Raw genomic sequence first — 27,570 nt, forward strand, 5'->3', positions numbered from 1 at the left:
ATGCTAACTTAAGTGCTTGCGGCTCCATGGAGCCAATACTGCTGAATTTGTTGCGAATGATAACAGAAAAATAAAATTGACATGTAATAAATACATAAATAACAAAATAAATATATAGTGACGTGCATGTTATTTTAAATTCAGTGACTATATAAGCAGTATTCATGCTTCAGATAGATTGTGACATTTTTGTGTAGCAGATTACATAAAATCCAGTCAACTTTTAAAACATACAGATGTGTAATTGTTAGTTATAATTTACAGATAAAGAAATGTTAAATTTCTCTAACTACTACATAAAGGAACAGTGTTTGTTTTAATTATGCCATTACAGTACAAAATTACTATAGTTATCAAAACAAATTAATTGAAGTTTGAAAGTGGATTTCTCTTTGTGCTTGTTTTCCTCCACTGACCAAGATCATCCCGGGGTCCCACCCCAGCCCACCCCCCCTCCACCACACACACACATACACACAAAACTTGAGTCCCATAAAGCATGTTGGGATATGCAGGACTTCCAAGGTCCCGCGTGATTTGGAGAAGTCAAACCAGCCCCAAGGATACATTAACAGCCCTTGATTAGAGGACAGATGGAGTTCTCCACTGAACATCAGGCTGGGATCTATTCACAGGCTAACTTGCTGTCAAAGCTGGAGAGTGCAATGGCAAAGGCTTGCAGGGCACACATTGGGTAGTTATAGTCCATGGTGAAGACATCCTCTGCCACACGGCCAAACTGCATCACAATGTAGTCCGCTGCAGAGGAGAAGAACCAGGAAACACATTTATTTCTCCATTACTTTCTCTCTCTTTAGCTACACTTTTTGGTATTGTTCCACCCTTTGATAAAGAAAGGAAAAAAACAAAAAGGACATTTTACAGAGGGAGTGCTGTTCTAAATCATGACAACATGACTATAACGTGTCAAATGCACTCTGGTAATTGTAGTTAATATTAAACCTCTAACAGTTTAGAGGAATAGAACTCACGGTCATTGTCGTGAATGATTTGGAAATTCTTGACGGAGGCCTGAGTGACTCTGCCGTGGAAGTTGAGCACATAGGATTGTGTGTCATCGTTCCACACAGGCGTCTTGTTGTGAAGTTCAATCACACTCTCTGTGTTCTTGTTCTGCCACCTGGCCAGTAGTGACTCATGGTCCTGTAGTGAAGGATAGAATAGTATCGTTTCTGACATGAACCCCAGATCAATTATATAAGTATTAGAAGAGGTTGAATTAGGGGTGAAACATACATTTCGTGGGCGAATAGACACTCTCTCATGGTCCATGTTCATTCCAGGAATGATGACACTCATTTTGCGCGGTCCTTTGAATCCTAAAACATTGGTTTCCTAGATTGAAAAGATGATAAACTACATCATTTAGCTACATCATTATTAAGCAAATGTTATGTTATTATGGACTATATGTTATCTCTGTCTGCAATGAAGTTTAAGGCCATTTATACATGCATAGATGATAACTTGATTTCAACCTGATTATGGCAATGCCCTGACTGTGCAAAGGCCACCAGACATATTAACCTTTTTCAAATTTTTAAAGCAGATAAAGTTACACAAACAGTAGGCCCTCTGTCTGTTCCTTTAGATGTCTGATATTAAAAGTGCAATACACAGAAATAAAAAACATTTCTAACAGTGCTGACAGAGCTAACAATGTTTACCTGAGGGAGAATCAACAGCGTTGTCAGCTGTAACTGCCATATGAGAGCAGTGCCGAGCAGCGCTCACATGCACTAACATGCACTAACATTCACTAACATTCACTATAAGTTCAGATGCCCTAAAATGCAGTAAAAGCATGCACGGCCAGCCGTGTTAACAAAGAACGGAGAAGCTCAGATAACAACACAAACACACAAACACACACACAGGCAGATAGATTTGATTATCTGCTGAGGTAGACATTTCTCGACTATCTTTAGATCTTTAGATAGATAATATTTGTTTTCTGCTATATTAATACTCTGATCCTGTACATTGCACATTTAAATCATTCCATGTTAAGTGTTATTAGCAAAATGACATTACTTCAAACCATGTCCGCCCTAATTTAGTATTTTATCTCTGTATAATATGTAATCACACTGAATTATTATATGTCTTATTGCCAACTCATTGCTCAACATATCTCTTGAAATGTATGAAAAACTAAGTACAGCTTGTGTGTTAAGGAGCATTTTGACCAACTCACATAGCAAATGGCTGCTAGCTCTTGACGCAGGTTGCTAGCTTCAAGGCTAGTTGTGCTCTTCATGGGGTTCAGGCCGCTGTCGTATACAGTGAACTTAGTTCCCATTAGGTTGGACCTGCAAAGAAAACATAACAGACTGAGGGGGTCTGGAGATGTAGCTGCACATCTTGACAGCAACAACTACCACATTGTTCCTTTTAGTGACAATTTAAAAAGCATAATAACAACAGCAGCCATTTTAAATACCCCGCCTCGAGTCACCCTGATTGTGGAACAGTAATAGAGTTGTTGTGCTCTAATGTAAATTGTTCTTGTGGGATCGGGGCTCAGCAGGGATCGATGGCCTGGCTTCCCAGCAGGAGAGGAGGAGTCAGATCCAGATCCTGGCAGTGGGTCACCAAACCACAGAGGGAAGCTAGTGGCCAGTGGCCAGTGCTCTGCCTTTGACTCCCTACGCTAGATGAAGCTAAAAACAGATCATTCATGATCATTTACAAAGGGAACAAGACAGCATACCCGTGTTGTGAGATTACATTTGTGTGTCTAAATGTTTTTCTGATCCGGTTACCTTAATTCCCTAATTTAAGATTTCTAACTGCCTCTAGTGGGGAAAACACTTATGTTTTGAACCACTTGAAGTGTAAAGTCATTACACTTGATGATTTCCCACAGTGCTATGTAACAATATTTACCGGTCATGTTCTGCACAGTAAGCATTTGCAGCTTGCAATCTTCCTACAACTTATTCTCACATCATGACCTTCTAAACACATCATCTCCCAACTCTTTCATATGTTATCAGACTAATACTAGAGATATGAATTCATAATAATTATCTATGCTCTCAAAACCAGAATGACCACTGATATGTGATCCGCTGGGCAAATCAAATATCAACACAATGGGATATTAAGTATTTTTGTCCAATATGAAATGATTCTTCATCTTATTTTGCTCTATTTATGTTTCTCAGTAATAGTCATATTAAGGCAGTGACTATGTGAACTCCGCCACTGTAGCTTTCATCCTCTGACATTCAAATACATAGTCTTAAAAACACACAACACAGCCCAGAAGCTGACTGTAGTGTTGGATGTGTCCATCGTAGGTAAGGTGGGTTAGCCACAGCATCAAACAGCTGACTACATACGTCTGATGGTCCATTCCTCATTTAGGCCAGCCCACCTCAAGGACTCTTGAGGACCATTAGATGAAAGGTCACCATTTATTTTAATTTAGATCGCCATCATTCAAGCAGGAATGTGATTGGGTTTGAACAGCGCATCGACCAATGGTCAGGCCTGCTCTAAAGATTAAAGGCTGCACAGAGCCCTATTTGATTAAACCCTCAGGAGTTTCCATGGAGCCACTAAAGGAGCCTTGAAGGTGTCTCTAAAGATTTTGTCTCTACTCACGTCCTACCTCTTAATGTGGCCGTAAACATTAAAAGAACTTACAGCTAATGTTTAGGAGGATGGCATAAAATAACAAGTTATTTTTAATGAGCGGTGAATCACAGAGGGTTCATCCAACAATATAACAAATACGTTTTTCTAAACTATACATTTTCATTAATGAGGCTAAAACAGTACAGAACATTCATTTCTTATGATATTTATTAATACAAAGATGCTATTCAAGAACTACTTGTTAACTATTCATAAATTAGCAGATGATGTGTTAATCATTCATCCCTTAATAGGGACAGTATGAGTTTTGTGAATATTACCTTTAAATGTTACCCATGCTGTTTTTTTTGTCACAGGTCTAAATAATAATTTATGAATGTATGAATGGGTATAGACTCTAAGTGTATTTCAATAATTCACATATGGAAATGTTTCTAGTTAGATTAAACATATTGATGTTTAAAAAATGCTTTGGAATTGGACATTTTTAAAGAAAACTGAAAAAGCAGTGACAGTAAAAAAAAAGAAGTTAATTAAGGAATTATATACAACACTTTCTATGTGTATATCATTCCTGGTGTCTGCTGCCAAAACGTTTCATGTAGCAAAGCCACTGAGGACTTACCTCAGTTTACCGATGAAGCTCTCTCCGCCTCGAGACAGATCAGTTGGATCGATGGAGATGAGATAATTGGATGTTTTACTCTTTTTCCTTTTCCTGCCAGCTAACAGGAACACCTGTGACAAGCCAAGCAGGAAACCAAATGAGTAAATCATAAATCAATTAATTAAAATAAATTATTATTTGGTGCACACAGCTTGAAACTACAAAACAATCTCAGTAGCGCTTTATATGACACCCATGTCTATAATGCCGTATAAATATACTTATAACGCATTATAATCTGCTTATAGCACCGTGGAACTCATGTTCATAATGCTTTATAACAACATGATACATTATAAAGCATTTTATATCGGCTTATAATCATAATACTTAATAATTGCTGGTCACTCACTGAAGGATCACAGTGCATCATAATTTCCATAGTTGTAATACATTATAATTATTTTATAATGCATTATAATCAGATTATTCAAAATATTTGAATTTGTAGAGTTTTCATAATGTTTCATAATACGTCAATTCTGTTGATGTTTACAGTTTCTGCTGCCTGACCCTTCTCACCTTCTTGCCGTCCTCTCTCTCCAGGTGAAGGTAGTAGGTGGGATACATGCCTCTGTCCATGCCCTTCTTGTCTCTGGTGATTCTGCATTTCACTCTGACCCCCTGAGGGGCAGGACGCAGAGAAAACTCTTCAAGGTCATCTACATCGATGGCAGGTTCGTTGACTGGTGGAGTGGGTGCTGAGGCCACCTCCTGTAGGTGAAAACAGCCCACACAGGGCAATCCCCTTGTGAGATGGTGAGATGTGAGTTGACTTTCATTAGAATAGAGTAATGAGTCTGAAGATCAAATCGTCCACTGGGACTGAGAATGAGCACACTGTGTCTAAAATAAGGACCTGGTGTAGACAGAAGTTGACTGAAGGGAGAGATTAGAGTGGAATGAGGAGCAAAGAGAAAATGATGGTTATCATGAGTAATTCCAGCTGGGGTTTCACTCTGAACAAAGCGTGGAGGCTGCAAAGAGGATGTGTTTTAAAGGGATAGTTGGGGTCTTTTGAAGTGCGGTTGTATGAGGTTCTTATCCATAGTCAGTGTATTACTTACAGTAGACAGTGGTCGGCACACCCCCAGTTTGGAGATGCAGACACATGTACCGGCACAGCAGCAAAGCAATGTACTGCTGTGGACGTGGATATCAGCAAAAGATATGTTTTGCCATATAAAACAAAGGCCAATCATAAAAATTCAACATAAGTTTAAGTGTATGTTTTATTTACTTTGCAATGAGACAGTTGTTTTGGATGTTGCACTGAAGCCGTTGTAGCCATCTATGCTCTCATCAAAGCTATCAGGGTTCTGTTCCGTTGCTCCTTCTGCGATGTAAAATGTCAGGTTCACTTAAACTGCTAATTGTTTCTTTTAGGTGGCTAAAGTAAGTTTAGCTGATGTCCCTGTCCACAGCAGTACATAGCTTTGATGCTGTGCTGGTACTGCTGTCTACGACTATGTATAAGTACCTCAAACAACCCAACTTCAAAAGACCAAAACTATCATTTTAAAGAGGGTCACATTGTAATCTGACCTCAGTCATCCATTATCACACCTGAAGTGGAGAAAAACAAAACCAACATTTCCTGTGAGTAACCTCAAATATTAGATCAAGCAGATCCAGAACTGCCTGACTTCAAGTGATCAGAAGTATGTAAAATAAGCACATATTTTCAAAATACTTAATAGTATGACATAAATTACACATTAAATTGCTTACAATGGCCCACCTCGGCCTTCATGCAAGGCTCACCGCCTCCAACCAAATAACAGTTTTTTCCTTTCAAACTGCTAAAGACACATACAGTAAGGTGTCTGTATGAGAACATCGTTCCACCACCGTCCCACCGTGTTATCTGCACTGTAGCATACACAGTGAAATTACTCTGTGGTGAGTAAATAATGGCAGGCCAGAAACAGCAAAAGCCCTGAACATTTTTTAAATGAAAGAGTGTTAAACAGAGTCCAGCCCAGCACCAAAATGTAATCCTTTTTTTTCCTGCATGTCATTCAGGCACCGGTTTCGTAGGCAGAATGTGCTGTGAAATCTACTTTACCTTGCATGACTTCTTGCTAGTGGCAGAGCCTGGTCTCGTGTTGCTGTTGAGCTGGGAGGAACTGGAGCTAATTTCATCTTCATCATCCTCTTCTTCATCAAAATTCATACTGCTGGATATACCTTCACAGAAAAAGAAAATACAAAAAGAAAGAAAGCGGTGTTGCTGATTTTTTTCCCCACTAGAGTTAATTGGTAACATGAAATGCTGCAATAATTGTTGCCTTCAAGAGAAACACATCCCCACTTCATCCAGTATAAATTGAGTAATAAAACAAGACAGTTCAAGGTTTAAATAGAATAGCTTGTGCCCCATGGTTGTGAGTGCAACGAGGTCACAAGTTTCCATTAAATGGTTAAACCAGGTGTCAAAACCCACTGAGTTTATAGTCACTGTTAAATTGTTGTCATCTACAGTATGGCAAGTACTTGCAGCATTTCATTGCATTTAGTGCATTAGCATTCAGTGTCCGACTTTTTTATACATAGTGTATCATGGTAAAAGTATGTGATATTGCTGTGAGTTATCTATGTTCAAGAGATATAATGTTATTTATGTTTTACAAGCTGGTCCACTTGAGGCTGTATTTGAACCTCTTTGAAAACATGGGAAGGAACAACTCTGCTTATCTGGTATATAGTTGCATATTGCAGCTCTGCACAATAAGGAATATGTTTTGTGCCAATAAATTACCAGAAAACAAATCTTCATAAAAGAATGGAATAAGAATCACTTGAAAGAGTAAACAGCACCATGATAAGATAACAACAACACTTTTAACATGGCCAAAATGTCACTATCATTCTTCAGCTCAAAAACCTCAAAAACAAGACAAACTTCAACTGTGTCTAAAATATTACAAGAGTAAAGTCCATTATATGCACTGTATAGTGTCCTCAAAAAATCCTCTAATATAGTAGGATGAACAAAGCATGGGCACTACTTTTTGCTAAACATCTCACAAAGCAATCCTCTGCGTGTGGTAGAAATGTAAATCGCAGTTACATAACACTGTACCAATCAGTGAAGGCACAAAAAAGTATGATTTGTGTGTTCACAGTTCACCAGTAAAACTATTGAGTGTCTATCATGTAAGGAATAATAACTGAGTGTATTTATAATCAGTGTTTAACTCTCGTATTTTTTTAGAAACAGTAACACAGCATCATAAGTTACATCATTCACACACTGTGTCTTAAAATGGCATTCCTATTTGCAGTTCTAACAAGATTCAGTGTGTTTCACCTTCCTACCAACACACCGCAGCAGTGGACCAGAATGCCGTGGGTGTAAATGTGGTGCTATTGGTCGTGCTATTACAGATGCTCTGACAGTACCTTTCTTGAGCATGGTGACGCGCAGATCCTGTTTGCTCTGCGACTGAGTGCAGCTCATGACAGGCTCTGCCTCGCCCCCCTCCTCTGTGCTGGCGTGGCCCACCGTCAGGATCTGGATCTGACCATCATCTTGCTGGGAGGCCGAACCATCCATCGCTGCTGAACCACAATCCCACAAGAGCAAACTGCATCAGAATACAACTGCGCTACTGTTCGACGATCATTATCTCATGTTAACATACAGTAAATGACCAAATGAATCCTAGCAAAGTGAAACACAGGCAGTTGTAACCATCATGTAGTTAACAGTCAGAGATGGGCAGTATTTCTATTACTTGTATTTGAAATACGTATTTCAATTACTTTTGAGTATTTTGTAATTTGTATTTGATAGGGCCAATTAAAAATCTAACGTAATTTGTAACAAAATACTTTAGAGTGGAGTAATTTTGTATTCAAAATACTCAAAATACTTTCTCCACGAATCAAAAAACAGTTCACGAGCTCAGTCTTCATATCTTCAAATTCAACGGATTGTCTGTCAAGTTAAATATCTGGAGTGTGACAGATGTCAACTAGCTTGATGTATAACTTATGTCTGGGTCTGGCTACATAGCCTATTGTATATACATGGTGATGGTTATAATATCAAGCTAGCGATCGATGCTAACATGCTAATGACGCTAGCATGCTGTCTAGGCTAGTGCATAGCCAGTGTTTAGCAAGTTAACTTATCAGTGGAGTAGCTAGCTATAGGAAGAGGGAGATTGGGAGCTTGTATGTCATATGTGATGAATATTTTCTTGTTGATACAAAGCCAAAGTTTATGGGCTGTTAAGTCCCATTAATAAAAATATATACATAATCAAGTTGTTGTCTTTCAATAGCTTTGCTTAGTTACACCGACAGTCTGTGACTGTTTGTGGGGTTCACCAGAGCTTCGTGTACATTATAGCCCAAACCTGAATGCTCTGCTATACCAAATTGTGAGAAAACAGAAAATCTAGAAAAAAGTATTTCCTATATTTTAAATACAAAATACATGTATTTTGTTACATTTTTTGGCACCAGTATTTTGTATTTTGTATTTTGTTGTAATACATTTATTTGAGGGTATTTTGTATTTTGTATCAAAATACATTTTGATGTATTTTTGCCCATCTCTGTTAACAGTTGCATAAGCAACATTTACACAGCTCTGCCTTGATGACTGAATGTGTGGGTGTTCTGTGCTCTGTAAAATGTTTAAGTAATTGTTTCACTTGCCACTATTAAATTAGCTTCTAACGTTTAAGAGGCAAGAACATTATGTCCGCGCTGCTCCGGGCATTCAGTGCACACCAGTTTTAAAACGAACGACTTCTCTACTTGCCCTATTTTTATACAGTAGAAGTGCAAAAGAACAATAAAGATGATGGGAAGAATGAAGCACAGTTAAGTTTTCGGGGTTGTTAATTTTGTTGCTGCGTATCTTGAAAAATGAAATCCAGTACCTTATGAGACAGCATGTTGCACTATTCATTCTGGAAATTCTGCATGGAGAACGTTTTTTGACATATTTCTGTCAGATTTGTCACAATAAATATGAGTGTACAAAAAACATGGTTATGTTATTATGGAAGCATGGTTAAGAAGAGGTGTGCATGTAGGAGGCCAGTGTGCATTTAATATAGTTTTGTTTAATAGTGGATATCAGACGTAGATTTATTTATGGAGCAGCTTGACTTGCTCCATCTGAGTGAAGTCATCAACCTGTACTCGTCTATTCTGTAGCCTTGATGCAGCTGATTGCATAGTAGCTTGTGAGCTCTCTTGAAACTGAGTTCTCGTGCTTGAGAAAATCCGAGAGTGAGTCAGAGAGTGAGACGTAGAGTGAATGAGACAGGTCCATCAGTGGTGAATTTGGCACGACTGGCCTGATTTTACCCCTGTGGAATCTCATTCACTGTTTTCAGTTTTTTTCTGGGACACAGTTATTCCAAAGATGAGCATCTATAGTATCGTGCTAGATCATATGACAAGCAAATGTAATGTCAGCGATGTGTGAGCTAAATATGTATTGAAAGATTAGTTATGATGCTGTTATAAACCTTGGGTTGTTATAGTATGACGGATTGCTTTGTGTGTCAGTTCCTTATTTTTCTGGAGTGATTCTTTCAATTTGATGACCTATTACACTCTATAGTGTCAGCGTGAATGATGAAAAACATAGAAGCTAAGGGAAACAATGCACTGTAGACATAGTTGGACTACACCATTTCCACACTTGGAAGACTGAAGACGAATTCATGTGGCTGACAGCACTCATGCTGTCATACATCATCACAAACAGTTTAACTCTGACAAGCATGGCACCACAGTGTTGCTGCTTCACTGGAAGGGTTTGTTTCCAGATGTCCAACCACCTCTTTTCTATCTATTCTTCACTTTGACTGCTGACCACCCTTAATAGGCTGGTAGGTAGGCTGGTAGGCTGACCTTTGTGCTTCCCCTTCCTCTTCTTGTCGCTGCCCGTCTGTGGAGTGGAGCTGGCTGAACCTTTGCCCTTTTTGGCTGAGCGGGGCGGCTGTGTGTCCGCTATCACCTTCACCTCCTCCTGTTCAGCTTCTTGCACTACACACAGGGATGGAGATGAGCAGCAGCAGATGCAAGGTTATCAGAGCAGATGGACAGAGAGGAAGAAAAACAAAAAAGTAAAAATGTTACACTGACAAAAAAGAAATAAAAAAGGTTATAATATGTAACAGTTAATACTGATCAGTGTTCATTATTCAGTCTCAAGTATGAATTAACAATATTAAAATGTGAGTACATAAATTAAAAAAGGCAATGGTTACACTGGCTTTTAGTGGGAACTGCTGAATAAAATCATCGTTCTCTATAAAATGAATCAAATCTTACAGTATGTATTTACAGATGTAGTTTTTAAAATGTATTTTTCATAGTGAGAACGATGTTTTGCTTAAAATACACTCGGCTCCTGTTCAATGCCATGTCAACATTCATGCAGTATTCATTCAAAGTAATAGACATCCCCTCCTTGCTTGTGAATAGAGAATTAAAGAGCTAAACAGTGAATGCAAGCAAGTGGATTTGTTTCCCTTGTTTTGGGGGAAATGATTCGGCTTTATTCCCCTTCTTTCCATCAGAATATCAGCATAGTGCAGAGTAACATTTTGTCAATACATTGTTTCTATTCTCAGCAGGAAATGTGACTGTTCATGGCCTTGAGCCCAGAAATTGGTCTTCAGAGTTGAGGATTAGTTGGCTGCTCTGTTCTGTGTGTGTAGATAAGAAGACCTCATCAAACCCAGTCTTAACACCATTTCTGCTCTAAGATTTGCAGCAGAGTGTGAGTGCCTGTAATTGATGGTACATTGGTATGTGGCAGTGGGTCAACATGGCCTCCAATTCTACACGATAATATCAGCAACTGTTCTTTTTAGTTATTCAACTATTTTTATAATTAGATGTTTGACAGTTATGCTACTTGTAATATACAGTTCTGACTGGGGAAAGAAACATAAACCACATAAGAAGAAAGTCTCTTTCAGTCCAAGAATGAACATTTCCTCTGAATCAAAACAGATTGATCAAACAAGCAGTCTGAGATCTTCATGTTTCTTAAACCCTCCAGTTGAGCTTCCTGCATCAACAGAGTCCCATAGGAGTGCCAGTCTTTGCTCACCGTGGTAGATGGTGCTGCTGTTGCTGCTGAGGTAGGATTCCACCAGTGGAGCCTGTTCCTCGCTCTGTTTAGTCCGACGGGTGCGAGATCTCCCGTCTACATTAGACTGGACCATCAGAGGCTCCTGCCTCTTCTTCTTCTGCTTCTGTTCAAGGAGCGCTCGCTGTTGTGAAGGTTTCACGCACAAACGTGTCCAGATAGAAAGAAAAACAATCAAGGCACAGTTTAAGCAAATGAGAGAAGCTACACTCCCCTATTACACGTCATTATAAGGAAGAAATTAAGTTAAAATAAAATGACAGTGGCACCGAGGTCACTGAAGTAAGCACCAATTACTACAATAAAGAGCAACCTCTCATTTAATTTGGCCATTTGAGTGATTATGTAATAATTTAGCTGCTAATTGTTTGAGATCGCCTCACATATAATCAGTAGTAAACCATGTCAACATCTTCAAGAGGCTATCCGCCCTCTGAAAAACAAAAGTCCTCAAACATAATATAAAATACAAAATAGTTTTCCATTTTATAGTGGATTTTAATTCAACTCGTTTGTGATAATCACTTAGAAGGCATCACAGATTTTCTTCATACTGTAGGCAGAGTGTTGGGTTGAAAAGCACGTTGCAATAACACGGCCTCAGATAAATCTGTTAAGCCAGGAAAACAATCTGAAGATGTTTAAGGATGAGCTGCCCGAAACACTTTGACCTGCGGCTGGATATAGCCATTCATCTGGACTAACTGTCAGCTATATGCAAGTCTTCAAGCCAGAGCTCATCAAATATTGAAGGTTTCTATTAGTGAGAATTCAGGCTGCAGAGCATTAGCGCGCAACAGTATCTCCTGTAAAGCTCAAGACAGTGAAAGGCCCATTTACGCATGGATTTGATGGTTAAGGCTTTGACGTGTGGGTAAGGCACAGGTCTGTAATGCACAGCTACTAGCAAGCCTCTCTCCCTCTGACTGAGAGGTCACTGATAAACAATGAGAAATATGTTTTGGTTTTACATCCCACTGCACTTAAAGTCGTGCGTGAGTCTTCAGGAATAACAGAACCCCATTGAGTGAAGAGTAAAACTAAGGAGTAAGGCCATGCCTCAATAAATTATTATTACAAACAAACAACATTTTTTGCAAGTGCTAAAACACAATTTCTGAAATAAGAGCCCTCTTTGTTAAAACTCGAGACACAACAAACAAAACATATCCATAAAATGCAAAATAGCTTCCATCTCTTGCAAGAGCAAACACTTCATTCTAAAGCGATATTTTTGGCCATTTTCATTTGTAGTATGCTGTTAATATAGACTATGAACTCAAAAGCCACAGGGAAACAAAAACAATGTGCTTATTCTCATACAGTCATAACGGTATCAGACATACTGTAAACAAAATACAGTATATTGCAATTACAGTCCTCTAACTCTCTTTCCAAAAAGCGGAGAGAGAATTGTGCACAAGTGATCTAATTGCTTACACAGGTTTTCACAGGTGCACTCTGGGTGCAGGTGCTTGATAATTGCATATGTAGTATTTCAATGGCAATGTTTAGCAAACAACACACTCAGGCTTTTAGTTTTGAATGATGTGTCTAATGTAAGTAACAGTGTGTTTGCAAATGTGTGTTTTCGAATTAAAAACCTAGTGTAACGCAAACATGTTTATTTATAAATGTTTATAAATATGCGTTTATGGTTTAGCATATCTGGTCAATAGATTGGGGTTGGGTTAATACTGCTTTGCTTTAGGTTTTGTACATTTACTGGACTTATACCCACTCTCTCATTAGCACGCCGCTTGGAACAACAACAAACACTTACCTGTCTGTCCAGTTTCTGTTGACGTAGGTTGGTGCCCTCATCATCTAAAGTGCTGCAAAGAAAAGAAGAAAAAAAAGAGGGGAGGGTAGTGTTCATTTCTGAAAAGTGCTCCTCAGCTGTTTATGTTCATAATATAATAAAAACATTTTCCAAACCGCTTTAGTTAATTCAATTGCAACTGAAATTTCAGCAAAAGGTTGAACACTTGCAGTATCTGACTATATATTATCTTCATTGCCTTTAATATAGTGTATATGGTAATGAAGCTTGTTGTAGACTTCAGGAAACAAGACATTTTGTTCTCACATTGACACCTAAATTACCCTCATGGCAGTGATTACTACTGCACTCCCAACATGCATTAGCTCATCAATCCCTGAAAAACAAAATGAGTGTACATGCTCATATTAATTGTACAAAAGGTGCATTTATCGTTTTGTGCATTCTTATCTTTAACACAATTTACTACAACAATGTAGTACTAGAGAAAAAAAATACTTTTGATTTATTTTAATGTATTTAATTTTTTTTAAATGTTTAATACTTGGTGTGAGTAACAAGAAAGCCTTATCTTGCACTGTATGCACTTAATACATTTACAATAGCCAGCCACACTTGAACCCTCAATTTCCCTAATTTACTTTATGTCCACATATTCAAATTCTGATCAAAATATGTATTAAATAGTAAATAATTTTTTTTTTAAACACAATATACTAAATATATAGGATGGTATGGACAACACACATTGGAGGATGAGTAGCCTGCATGAAGTCCAACAATAAAAACGTACCAGTCAGTTGCAGAATAAGAGTAAAGATGCTGCAGAGCTAAGTGTGTAATAGCATCACGGAGTTTCTCATCAAATAGACACTGAAGCAGTTTAATGACAGCATGTGTGCTTAGATAGATAAAGCCATTTAAAAACACCCCCTCAATAATAAGAGCCAGGAGGATTCCTGCAAAGCTTCTCGGTGAGTGCAACAGCAACAGAATCAGAGGCATCATGAACATGATGCTTAGAGTGATGTCATAGTGCCTAGATCATTAGCGAGAGCAGAAGAACGGTGTGAGACATCCTTGGTTTCCTTTGCTGAGCTATCTCCTTTACTAAACAAACTCCTCCTATAATTGAGACACTGCTGTATTTCCATGAAAATCCATAATTTCATTTTCAGATGGTTTTCCTCGCAGCAGCAGACGGATTATAGAATGTTAAATAGTTCATTACATGCTCTGTCGGTTCATTTGCGCTTGCACAGCTTTAAAAAGTGTTGCAGCTGAGATGCAGAACTGACAAGAAGACGTAAAAAAAAAGCCCAGAGTGACTGTGACTGCAGTTGTAAATGCATCAAACAACATTGTCAATGTTTTTCCTCAAATCCATGGCTCACACTTCAGAAACTGTAGTGAACATATGGACAGCAGCGTCTGTCACAAGAAAGGGAGAGACGGAGGGGTCAAATGATGGGGAGTCGTATGCTGTACAGATTGTCAAAAGCCTATTTAGATTTGGGGCTCACTGAACAGCACCTGTCCTTCAATTGCACACTTCACTTTCAAGAGAGAGGATTTGATTGATGAAAGAGACCTTGGAGGTCACCAAGGATTCATTGTAAGAGAACCATCCCTTCCCAGCAGCACAACACAAAATAGACTGATATCAGGAGTGTGCTTCACATTGTGCAACCTCTGAACAGGATTCTTTGCTTCCCTGAGCAGATCGGTGTAAAACAACTGGGTACAATCTTTCTCTACAGGAACACCTCGAACAATATTTGATTTGGTGGTGCACCGTATAATGCCCCTGGCCAAAGCAAATGCCTAAAGGTCAGCGTAGTACTAGCAATTCTGATAAAGGAAATTCTTATATGATTTCAGCAATTTGGAAATTGTTTCTCCATCCACAGAATGCTGTAAGTGGCTGTGAAAGGAGACAATTTCTTTTGTGGGCAGCCTCGATCAAAAAACATGTGATTCAACCAGGCATTCAGATTTAGCTCAGCTTCCTATGTGACATGCAGGGCCATTGGAATATACCTCCCCCCATCTAAGTATCTCCACCCACGGCATGAGAACAGCGCTGCCTTCTTTATATGATAATCTAATAACAAACAAACATTAACATAAAGGAACTATAGTAACTGCACAGAACAATAAAGGCCATCACAATTTACCAGAGCTCAAAGTATCGCTTTGCTTTGTCTGACCAACAGTCATAAAATTCAAATTGACATTGAAATTTTAAAATTTTAAAATTTTAAAAGTATGCATTAATTAAGGATCAATCAAATATCAGAATCAGCATTGATTAATAGACCAATTGATTCATGAGTCTGTGAAATGTCTGCCATCATTATATCCATATATATTGATATCAAGAGAGAGGAAAAAGAGAGCTAAGAACAGAATAATAATTGTTTTTTCCTACCTTGCTTTTATTGACCAGGTGTTTTATTTTTTATCAAACACAATTTAGTTTAAAAATCAAAAGCTGATTCAGATTTTTGGTCGGCCATTAAATAATACCAATGTTGATTTGGCTATAAAATGTGCATATTAACATAGCTATTAACTGTAACCTTCCTCTTCCAGTGTGCTCTGACTGAACAGCTTTTAATTCCAAATGGCCCTCACATATGACCCACATTGTTCATCCATCTGTTAATGCATGCAAGAATAAGTGAAACTCATCTAATTCAAACAACTACGTCGGGCAAAGCAAAAAGGCATCAAATCCAAATATGAATGTATTTGTGACAACATGTCCCCCACAAACAAAGTTAGAATTTGACAGACGCCAGTCTTTTTCTGTAACATTGTTATTAAACGTTGTCTCCATGCCGACTGCAGCACTCCATTTCCACATTAGACCCTTTCTTGTATTTTTCCTATTGTACAGTGTTTTTAGCACATTTTCTCTGTGATAGACCCAAACCATGTTTTGAGTCATACATTATTGACAAATCACAAACTTCACCTATATAAACATCAGCAGTCGGTGAACCTCACAGGTCAAACCCTACCAGAGTTTTACTGTGGCTACCACTGTGCTGCTGTTTTGCTCTGCTCTTTAATAATCTGCATACACTGCAGTACATCAATCATTCTCATTAACAAAACAACAGGTTATTCAACCAGCACAAGTGATTGGCTGGTTGCTCTCTGTTTCCAGTCCTCCCTTTTCACTGTGCTTGTGTGGACGGGCATCTCAGAGACCCCCCTAATTAGAGGGCAATGAGAGGTTTTCTCAGAAGAGTTGGAGAGAATGACACAGCAGAAGAGGAAAGGATGAAAGATGAAGTAAGATGAGAAAAATGTTGTTATTCCAGCACTCTTAACTATGACTGAAAACGTGTTGTTTTAATGGCATTATGTTTTTACATGCAAATGCAGAACGTGTTTCCTTACACTGCTGATGAGTTACATATGCCGCTAATGACATAGATAGCATGATGCATGTTCTTAACAAATGCACAAGTCTCTCATTTTATTTTCCATTACCTTCTGGGAAATATGTGTCCGTTTAAAAGCCATATTTTACTCTCAACAATTAAAAACCTTTCCTGCATACTTCCTGAAGGTGTAGTAATATGACATTGAAATGATAAAAGACCATATGGGTATGTATCATTTGCATAATCAATTTAGTTGGTTCCGCAATACTGACTATAGTAATTGCAGGGTAGATAGTTACAACATAATTGAAAGCAGAATGCATTTCCAACTATGTATTTGAGTTAATATGTTCCATTTTGTACTTTGCAATTTGTTATCCCTCAGCCTGATTAATGTCAACTGCGGCAAATCTATTTTCATTTCCAATAAAGCCTCACTGGTGCGTGGTAAATAAAGCTAACAGGTGGTTTGTCAACATCATTTATAAGCATTTTATTCTCTTCATACCTCTGTCAAAAGCATGAACATTACAGTGATAGCTGACAGTCAGTCCTGCAGCTGCAGCATGTGAGATCAGTCAATGAATATTCAGTCTACCTGCACTACCAACTCTAGTTTTACGGCAGAGGCCAACACAGATGCAATGAGAATGTATTTACCTCCTACTCTCTGTCAGACGTACAGACAAACAAAGCACTCCATGTCTGCAATCAGAGTGATCAAGTGTGTGAATAGGCTTCAGGTAGAAAGATAATGATTCAAACAGAGCTGTTCCAGTGGAGGTCAAACAGCTTGTTATTGTGAAGTGGTCACTGCAACACATCGATAGGGAGGTTCACAGGCAGCTTTATAATCTATTCAAAGAGCAACTCTAAGGTGCAAGAAGGTCAATAATATCAAGTATTAAAAAGGAAACTGTACAATATTATTGATAAAGTCAAAATGTTGCTTTGTTTCTAGACTATCACCAGGTCCAGGGAACATCGAGTGAACGAAAGCTTGTATTTATCATTAAATACTAAGTGTGCAAAGCCTTCTTTTTCCATTAAAACCGATAATTTAAATTACATGTTGAAGCACTTTAAGTATTTGGTTGATATTATCTATCTATTATTATCTGAAATGTTCAAATTCATCTTACATTTTTACAGCCTGAATGCCCATTTTCTTTAAATAATATGTATTTTTAAATTATGGATAATGTTTCAACATTATCCAAGCAGAAAATGTAATTTAATTTGAATAGCTAGAATTTTAGAATCAAATTATTGTTGGGCTGTAAGCAGACCGTAAAAACAGGTGTATAGGTCGTCTGTGCACACAGCTTATTACGACCCATATTTGCGTGTATTGTTAGGCGTCAACCTCTCGTGACCATAGTAATTATGACGGAGCAAAGAAGGAAGTCAGGTGATGTAGTATACAGAGCGACAAAGACTTTGTAGGAAAGAGCTTGGGTTGGATGGATGGGTCAGACAAACACAGGACGTTAACCCATGAGACCGCTGTCCTGTGTGAAACCAAAAGCTAACGTTGACTACTGCATACGTTAATAACTTACGTAATTACCATTAAGGTATAAGGATGTGTTAATTGTAACAGAAGCAATATGTTTGCAATAAACTGTACCATACACAGCTCTGTTCAAAGGGTGATGCTTTGAAATTCTAGACTGATTATGATCTCTCCTTATTCAAATTCATTTCAATTCAATTCAATTTATTTTTGTTTAGCCCAAAATTACAAATTTGCCTCAGAGGGCTTTACAATCTGTACACATACGACATCCTCTGTCCCGGAACCCTCACATCAGAACAGGAAAAACTCCCCCAAAAAACCCTTTAGAGGGAAGAAAAGAGGGAGAGACCTGTGGGAGAGCAACAGAGGAGGGATCCCGCTCCCAGGATGGACAGAAGTGCAATAAATGTCATGTGTACAGAATGAACAGCATAACAGAGTTGATGCACTTTTCAAAAAAATAAATGAAAAATGAATAAATTATTCAATTATTCAATTTTTTTATTTGGACAGAAAAATAGTTTATTTTTAATTAACTCATCCAGCCAAAAGTGAATATAATACTCAGGACAGGGAAGGATTTGACTGTCATCAGTCCCTCCCAGACTCCTCTTCGCACTTTTAAAATAGTTTCATATGCATCACAAGGTTTAATATGTGTGTCACTGGCTGATGATTCTGCAGCAGCACCTGGCAACCCTGGAGGGCAATCCAATATGCACACAAAAGTGCGTTTCAATTTAATTAGCATGTTGCAATGCTTGAAATTTGATTGTGAGAACATTAATCTGATGAGCACTTGTAACGAACTGACCTTATAAGTAAAGTGAATAATAAAGCTAATATTGACACAATATGACAATATAAGAAAACTGATAAAGACCATGGCTGTAAATGTCATTAACTGACCTCAGATACGATTTTTTGAAAAAACTAATGTGAAATAATTGTAAATGCCTTTTTGACAATATACCAATTTCACAATTTCTGGCTGTCACAAGCGGACACTTTCTGCTTGCCTCCCTGGTTTCCCATGTCAGAAAGAACTAAAGCTTTGCATTTCGGAAATGCTAATCTGGCTCCCCACAGAGAAGAGCTGCTGGACAACTGTTGTTTCTTTGTGGAAGTGTGTGTTTGTGAGCTATTTTCCCTTCATTTTGTCAATTTCTGGGAATGCATGCGCACTATATCTCTAATGATATGAGCGAGCCACATAGTACAGCTGTCTCCTCTAACTCTGCAGAGGCCCATGCATTTTTCATGGCAGCTTCCCTGGATGAGGAAAAATGGCTCATTGAGGACCCATTAATCTCTCTACCCTACTGACACTAAAATGGCATACTTTGAGAGATAACTTTGGACACTGAGAGTGGTTTAGGTTGTTTACATAATTTTCATCACATCAGCTTTTAGCTGATTTTTTCTTGAACAAAAAGTGAAGGGGCGAGAAGGTCAAAATGTAGAATGACCAAATAAATAGTTTGTTTTTCCCCAGTACTGCATCAGTCATGAATAATTCATTGTTGCTTGTTTAATGACTTCGTAAAATGCCTTTATATCAACCTTGTTATTAAATGTGATACCTAAGTATCAGTGTCTCTACAGTGTTTTCCAGCTTCCTTTCCAGCCACAGTAACTTATAGCAACCGTGAGCCAATGGCATCAAAGTCAGCAGGGAAACCATGGCAATAGGTATTCAATTAGAGGAAAGCACCAGCAGCATTAGTACTGCACTCGGAATGATGAAAGCAGATGTAGGTTTTAAGGCAAGATACTAAAAGCTCATCAATCCTCATACTTTTGTTATTTACAAAAAATACTTTGCAGCATCATACAGGACAGACCACTCGCACGCAAAGGCAGGAACTTCCTCAGTGATTTTTTAAAGACAACCAAGTGAAAATATGATGCGATTATGATTCAAACTTCCAATTAAACTACTTATTTTGAATCCAGTTAAGCAGACTAAATTGGAATCAAATAACAGGCAGTTTTACACATGACCAAATTGAGACCTCAATAGTTTACAGAGCTGAAATTTTGGGATTCACTTTTGCTCTATTTATATATATATATATATATATATATATATATATTTTTAAAGAGGCTCGTTCTAAAACATAAAAACAAAGAAGCAACATTTGTCCACTAAACTTGTTCCTATTAGCAAAAACAAGAATATTATGCCACCAAAAAAAAACAAATTGTTTGCTTTTAGCAATTCATTGTTACCGTTATCAGTCTGATCTCCTTGTCAGACACTCACATGACTGAACACCAGCTAAGATACACAGACATGCACACACTGCTTCAAAAGATGAACACTGTGCCCTTTCTCCTGTGTTCCCAGGCATGTGGTACAGTACCTGTAGGGAATCCAGTCGGAGGAGTGCTTGGAGCTCATTCTGTATCAATCACTCTGACTGCTGCTGCCTAACTGCGAGGCTAACGGCCTGCAACAGCACCAGTGAAAGTGGCTACAAGGTCTGAGGACAGCGATCACAGTCGGAGAGCCCACATCGCCCGTTCATCCTCTGCACACAGCCCAATATTCCCCAGCCTGCCTGTGTTTCTTCGTATGTCCTCTAGCTGTGGAGCAGCAGATGACTAACAATCCAGACAGACTGCCGCACTCCTCAGTCATGCACACAGAGCACATGAAATAGCCGTTTTCTCCTCTACCATGTGTACGCTTCCAGTCAATGCCTCTCCTCTTCTCCTCTCCCATCCACCTCCTCTGCTCCTGCTCTGTGCTGGCTCTCTTCCCTCGCTCTCCCTCTGTAGGCTCTATCTAAATCTCCCTCCGTTTCTTGCCCTTTAAATCCCCCTCCCCTTCCCATCCCTCCTCCCTGTCCAAATCTCGCTCTGTGCCTCTCCACCCAACCTATCTCTCGTTATCTTTTGTGTATATCGTCACCTAAAGCAGCATCAAGTGCAAAGCCGGAAGCAAAAAAAGGTTATAAAGAGTAGCCTTTGTCTTCCCTCTTTGATGTTCCTTCTATGCTATTTCTGTGCAGCGTAGAAGGAACATCTACTGCACACATCTCTATAATGGAACCACACACACACACTCTCTCTTTCTGACGCTCTCTGTTTCCACACTGTCTGTGTTGCATGAGGCATGTAAAGCAGGGATTCAGATGTGTTTTCTGGACCATTATTTATTTATTCTCTCAGAGTAAGAGTCATTAGCATATGACTGTGCAGACTAGTGTTAACAGCCTTTAATTCAACACTCTCTACAGCCAGACAAAGGCACCCTGTGATAGTGCCACAGCTCCGAACCTCTCTCACACACATCTGCTTCCGCCCTCCGTCTGCAGCCCTTCACTGTCACCACACATACACACATCACTCACTGTGTTCCCAGGGTTATTCAGGAGTCCATCTATAGACAGTTAAACGCAGCGGCTTCCTTGTAACAAAACTGCTATACAAGGAGTTGATTCACCAAATATCGCCGCTTTAAGAGCGTGTGTGCTGATTTTAAGAAAGTGAAATCATCTGAACCACTCCTGACAATTACTTGGGGAAGAAAATATTTTGCTTCTGGGTAGAGATCAGAGCATCCTCTATTCTACTGACTCCCTGAAAAACAGCTTCAAGCTAAATCTTTTATTTGCTGTATTTCATCATCCGTGTGTTGCACCAACATTCACATGGATTTGGGATATTCAGTGCACCAAACCATTCGAAAGTACGCAAATGCATTGAAGTGTGAGCACACACACAAACACACGCAGACACACACACTTGAGATCTACGTGGCATTTGTAATGTGCTGAAGCTTATAGTATCTAGTTCGTTCTCCCAAGGTTATAACTCATATCATGTGCTGATCAGATAACAGACATTGTGTCACAGGGTAACGCTGTAATATAGCATTCAGCATTGCGTTAAAAATGTTATTTACGTCAGCGAAGACGAGTCAAACAGTGGAGTCACTAATAAGGGCATTAAAGCATCTTCCCTCAATTATTTATTGGGCGCCTTGGAAAAAAAGCATCACTGATAGAGTTTGGTGGTAGATCAGCAGTAAATCATGCAGATGATTGAAACGGCAGTGAAAGCCAACAGAGAAATAAAGACGTTTCTGTTTGTATGAAGTCCATGACAAAACTATTTGTTTTAAGTTCATGAAATGTTGAATCTAAGGTTTTATATATGTGACTTTGAAATGGCTTTTCACAATTTCAAAATTGACAATCACAAATCTGGAAGGTCCATCCCAAAAATAAATATGTATAAAATATAAAAGCATCACAGGCAACAGCTTTACTGAAAACAGAGTGAAACATTGATTGCATTCTCCAGTGGTATGGCCTTTCAGAAATGTAAAATCACAAAGGTGTTTCTTTTTGACTCGGGCAGAAAGAAACTGTTGACAGAATCAACAACAATAAAATAAATCAGCTTTCATAGAATAAAAAAAGAACCGATCAATCCCTCACACAGCGTTCCTCCCACCATGTCACAGACCACCAGACATGTTTGAATAACATGGAGGACTGGGGAGTTTCTGACAAGGTTGAGAATATAATAGACAATTACTTGGTAAATACAGGTATGTGCTCTAAACTAGTTACTTATTTAATAAAGAATTGTTTTATTCCGCTCAATCAAAAGAAGAGTAAAATATTACTATAATATATTACTGAGAAGCATGCTGACAACAGTTTGTGTTTTACTGAAGTAGGCAGTAAAGTCAGGTGTCCCTCCTACACAGCTCTGTTGCTGTTTCTTCTGCAAATTACACAACCATAATTTTCCACTACACAAGAAAAACCTTTCCCATCAAACTGAGACAGACTAAAGGACATACGATGAACTGTCACGACTCAGGAGACCCAGGAGACCCAGGATCTTTTGGGGTTTTGCCATTTATTCCATAATGCAATTATTGTGATGAATAACTAAAGCATAACAATTAGCTGAAGAAAAACAACCAGCATCATCAGTCCTCCTTGTCGAAATCATCACAGTAAACAGGTAGACATCTTGTCTAACTGAGGATGAGGCCCTTGAGCAAGGCACTGATACCCTACCCACTCTGACGTCATATGAAAGGGGGGCAAGCGAGAACATATTTCTACATAGAAATTCATTAGGTATGGCAATTACAAACAGAAGTTACTAAGAGATGAATGTAGATGACTGTTGAAGAGCCTCTGTGGTTGATGGTGCGTACCCTGCATATCAGCTGGTGTGATGAAAGTGGAAGTAAATAGGACAAGCCACTCCACAGAGGAACAGGTGTAAGCACAGCAACCTGCTTAATATTTCATGCTGAAGGGCGGACTTTGAAGTTTGGCCATGAGAGAGGTAGAAGTGTGGGGGGGGGGCTGACTTTCATATTATTTGGTAAAGACAAAAGTATATTCTCCGACCAAACAGAGCGCTTTCTTTCTTTTCCCCTCCTCCGGCCTTACAGCCATTACAGCATTAAACAGCAAATGATAAGATCCTCTCGACAAAGTAGATTTTTCCAGTCCAGAATTTGTACAGAGTTTTCCCAGAGGCATTTTATCGTTGGTAACAGAGGGCAAGCAGTATCAGTAATTATAATAATGGTACTGGCAGAGAAGGCACACACTGATGTGAAAATGGATCTCTGGCTTGTGTCTGCATGTCTTAGTAAGACTGGCCGAAACACAGCTGCAGAGCACACAACCTCAATTATACAGCAGCCTGATCAGGCATGCAGGACTTGTGCCAGCTGATGAGTGACATTTGCCTCTGTACGAGTCTGTACGTTGAATATTTTTATCACACGCAGATCAACCAAAAAAACCATGCTGTCACACAGAAGCCACTGCTTGTGATTCCCAACAGGCAAAAACAAACTCTTGTGTCCATCACATAGAGTGTATTACTTGTGTTTTATAGCCGGCACTACATAACAGTGGCTTCATGTCTCTTCAGTGGCTGTTGCCTCACTTTCATGATTCCTCCGATTGACTCCATTCACAGCAAATATGTGCTGCCATGCATTCCAATGCAGGGGCTCTACTTTCGAAGGAATAGGCCGGTGATGTTGCAGACTTTAGAGGATTGAAGGGTTGCTCCTCCTCCTCCTCCTCCTCCTCCTCTTCCTTAAATGCATACTTGCCATTCCTCACCCCTAGCCTCACAGATATCACAACCAATGTTGCTTGCAGTTCTCCTCGACTTGTAAAGTTGAAAATACAGAGTCAGAGCAAATAAGGTGGTAAATATCAGTGATAACGTTTTAACATATATGGCAAATGTATGCCCGTCTGTGGCACAGTGTGGGAAGAATTGTTGGAAGAATGCTAACAAAAATAAACAGAAAAAAACCTGATAAATACATCAGGTGACATTTCCCAACTTAGCAAGTTGGTAAGGAAAGCCTGATCGCACCATTAACAATAACCACCATTCATTGGGTTAGTGATGTAAGTTGCCAACTGATAAACCATCCATGATCTCCAAATTCAGGCAACAGAGAGCTGCATTTCTCTGTCGCATTTGGAGGAACCCTTCGAATGTGTCCTCAAACTCCTATGACGTACGCAGCCTTGAAATGCCGACTTCGGAGGAGGCAATTAAAACACAGCTAGGGAGTGAGTCACTGACTGGATCCACATTACATCACACCACACACAGGAGCGTGTTGCACTTCAGAGAGACTGGAGATAAGTCATGGGATCCTGTCACCAGTAAATTGGTGTAAGCTAAAAAAGGCCTGTCTGCATCAGGATTAAGAGGTGGAGGGAATTTAGTCATGTAAATTATGCATAAACAAAACAAACAAAGGAATAAGGAACAGCGGAATGAACAGGTGACAGCAGATACCAGATGGAATATTTTGTGAACGAGTGCTATTTATGTTGCACAAAAATAAAGGGTTTTGAAAGCTCAAACATTACCTTAAAATAACTAATTTTGCAAGAGTGTTGAGAGTAATAAGACATTTTGATTGTCAAACTGACCATTTACACATGAAGGCATGATCATGATAGAGATATAGCCTGAAACAAAATTGTTAGTAACTGGAAAACTTAAAACTAAAAAACTAGCTATTATTCCCTCTTCTCTTCTCAGGAAAGTGGCCAGAAACACAATTTAGATGCACCTGTTCATCACCTGTTCATTCCGCTGTTCCTTATTCCTTTATTTAAATAGTAGATGCAGTTACAAATGCATTCAAACATTTTCAAAGCTATGGTTTAATTGCATATTCAAACTAAAGACAGCCTACTTGAGTAATCTAAGTCGTTATCAGATAACATTTGATTGTTTGATTCATACTGGAGTGCCAGGTTACCACACTGCTTGATAATGTTGCAATCACATAAACCACTGAGGGGCACTATGAATAAGCAGCAGTCTGATTCATTCCATTTAGAGGACGATATCATCATTTATAGATGAAGACCTCAAAAAAACCCATACAAATTTTCAAAGAAATCTATTTGAGAGTGAGGGCGGGTGGCTTTGAACCAGAAAGCCAGCCTTTGAAGGTTTCTGTGAGGCATAAACAGTGCCATCTTTATTTTAAGGGGAGTTGTAAATCTTAGAATGAGAGACGGGGACATTGAGAGAGAGAAAAAGAGAGACTATGTGTGTTTGTGAGTGAAAAGTAAATCTCTAGCTTCAGAGAGTGAGAGACTGTGTGTGAGCTTATGCATGCGAACGAATGAAAGGTAAATGAGCATATTGGCTTGTGTCCGGTATTGATTGAATCTAATGTGTACCTTCTATTGATTACTTCTTATGTGGCCAACATGGTCTTTGCTGGTAACAACAAATAGTGGAAAGTTTGAATTTATTTTCCAGTTACATTTTTCGGGGACCAACTTCTTTTGTAATATAGCGTCAGATGCACCTGAGACTCTATGGACGTTCCTGTATTCAAGAGTGTAGCACAACATTAAGCTATGTTGAAAAATCAGCAGGTGGGTGACCTATACACATGCACACACACACACACATTCACAGTTCTTGTATCAACAAAAATCCCTGTATCTCATCTCTCAGTGCCCAACGGAGGACATGCATAAAACATGATTTGGATTAGAAAATGTCACGCTGGATGAAACAGTGTCCCAGTGTCCCAGTGAGGCAACCAGATTGACTGCTACAATACACCAAAGTTCCTCTGCATCCTCCTTTTCATAGCACAGCTGTACCTGTGTATGTACAGCATGCTACTGCCAACTGTAAATCTCACATGATGATTAGGAGAAGCTAACAATACACATTTGCATTCTTTTCTGCATGTTGAATTTTATTCCATAACGCAATTATTGTGATAAACATGGACATTTTGCTTATACAGTAGCTTAAACTGATATAAGGCCTAAAGATAATGCTGAAAATCAATTTGTAACCAATGTATCTTCCCCTAAACAGTTTCAAAGATCTCCCCATAACGGATGATATTATAGATTCCACTAATATGTCATGAAACAGGCAAAAATGTTTTGAAAAAAAGCCCAAAAACTGCACTGACAAAAAAATGGTGATTGTAAACTAAAGCTCACCAACAGAAATAGACGTACATTAAAAAAGACATTTGCTAAACATTATTAAACACTGCCTTAATAACGCACAGAGATCTGAATCAATCCCTCCGTGTGGCAACCTGAACAAAGACGATATGTCTTGAGCTCTGCTAGATTATTGCCTATGACAGGGTTTCCATCTGGAAACCACTTGTTTCCACAGGCAACAGACACAGATGCACAGCTTAGTATAATAAGAGGCACAAAACCCAATATGGACTCATGAGTCATCTCCCATATTTTCCCTCTGTATATACAGATGTGTTTACCTTTCTAGACAGCCAAATGATGCCCTAAACTCACAATGTCTTTTTCCAGCTGTTGAAAATGCAATCTGTGATTTTATCCCCGCTGTTAGAAGTGTACTTACTGGTTTTATTAAAGTAATTCAAATAGTACCCTTGAATCAAACTTCCCTCAGCTGTGAACTGTGAAATGTAGAATTCGGTTTTGTTAATCGTTTCCAACAGTATTTGTTCAAGTACTTACATACTTGGGTATATAAGTTACGGTGTGTATCACACATACTTATTTTAACCCAGAACCGCAATCTTTTCCGAACCTCACAAAGTAGTGTTGTTGCCTAATCAGGTTCTGCACTGCAGGGGCATGCACAGGCGTGCAGATTGCTTTGTAGGAGAGCGCACAAAAAATCAATCATTTTCTGTAAGATATCATACACAAAGGATCAAAGAAGATCATAGAATCTGAAGTTTTCCTCCCTCCACAACACTTAGAGCGAACAACAGGACTGAGGCTTTTTTAGAGGAAATCAAATATATTTGATGTTCACATACAGTTAATATATTAATTGTTTTATATTCCCACAGCTGCTGTCCACTTTAGGTCTTGGGATTTCATGTTATCTTATATACACACAGCAGAGGTATATAGTGTTCAAGAAAGAATTACTTTA

General features: G+C 38.8%; 1 protein-coding gene across 1 annotated transcript; it reads right to left on the reverse strand.

Annotated features, from left to right (window-relative positions):
* Nucleotides 1–625: 625 nt before the first annotated feature.
* On the reverse strand, nucleotides 626–20,530 carry tub (TUB bipartite transcription factor; the record flags this gene model as incomplete). The annotated part of the gene is made up of 12 exons (XM_079179396.1): nucleotides 626–759; nucleotides 993–1,164; nucleotides 1,258–1,356; nucleotides 2,219–2,333; nucleotides 4,253–4,365; nucleotides 4,817–5,008; nucleotides 6,363–6,484; nucleotides 7,700–7,858; nucleotides 10,178–10,312; nucleotides 11,388–11,550; nucleotides 13,210–13,261; nucleotides 20,493–20,530. 12 exons carry the CDS (start codon nucleotides 20,528–20,530, stop codon nucleotides 626–628), a joined length of 1,494 nt encoding a protein of 497 aa, XP_079035522.1.
* Nucleotides 20,531–27,570: the final 7,040 nt, after the last annotated feature.

This window comes from Pholis gunnellus, assembly GCF_910591455.1.
Source record: "Pholis gunnellus genome assembly, chromosome: 1".
NCBI lineage: Eukaryota > Metazoa > Chordata > Actinopteri > Perciformes > Pholidae > Pholis > Pholis gunnellus.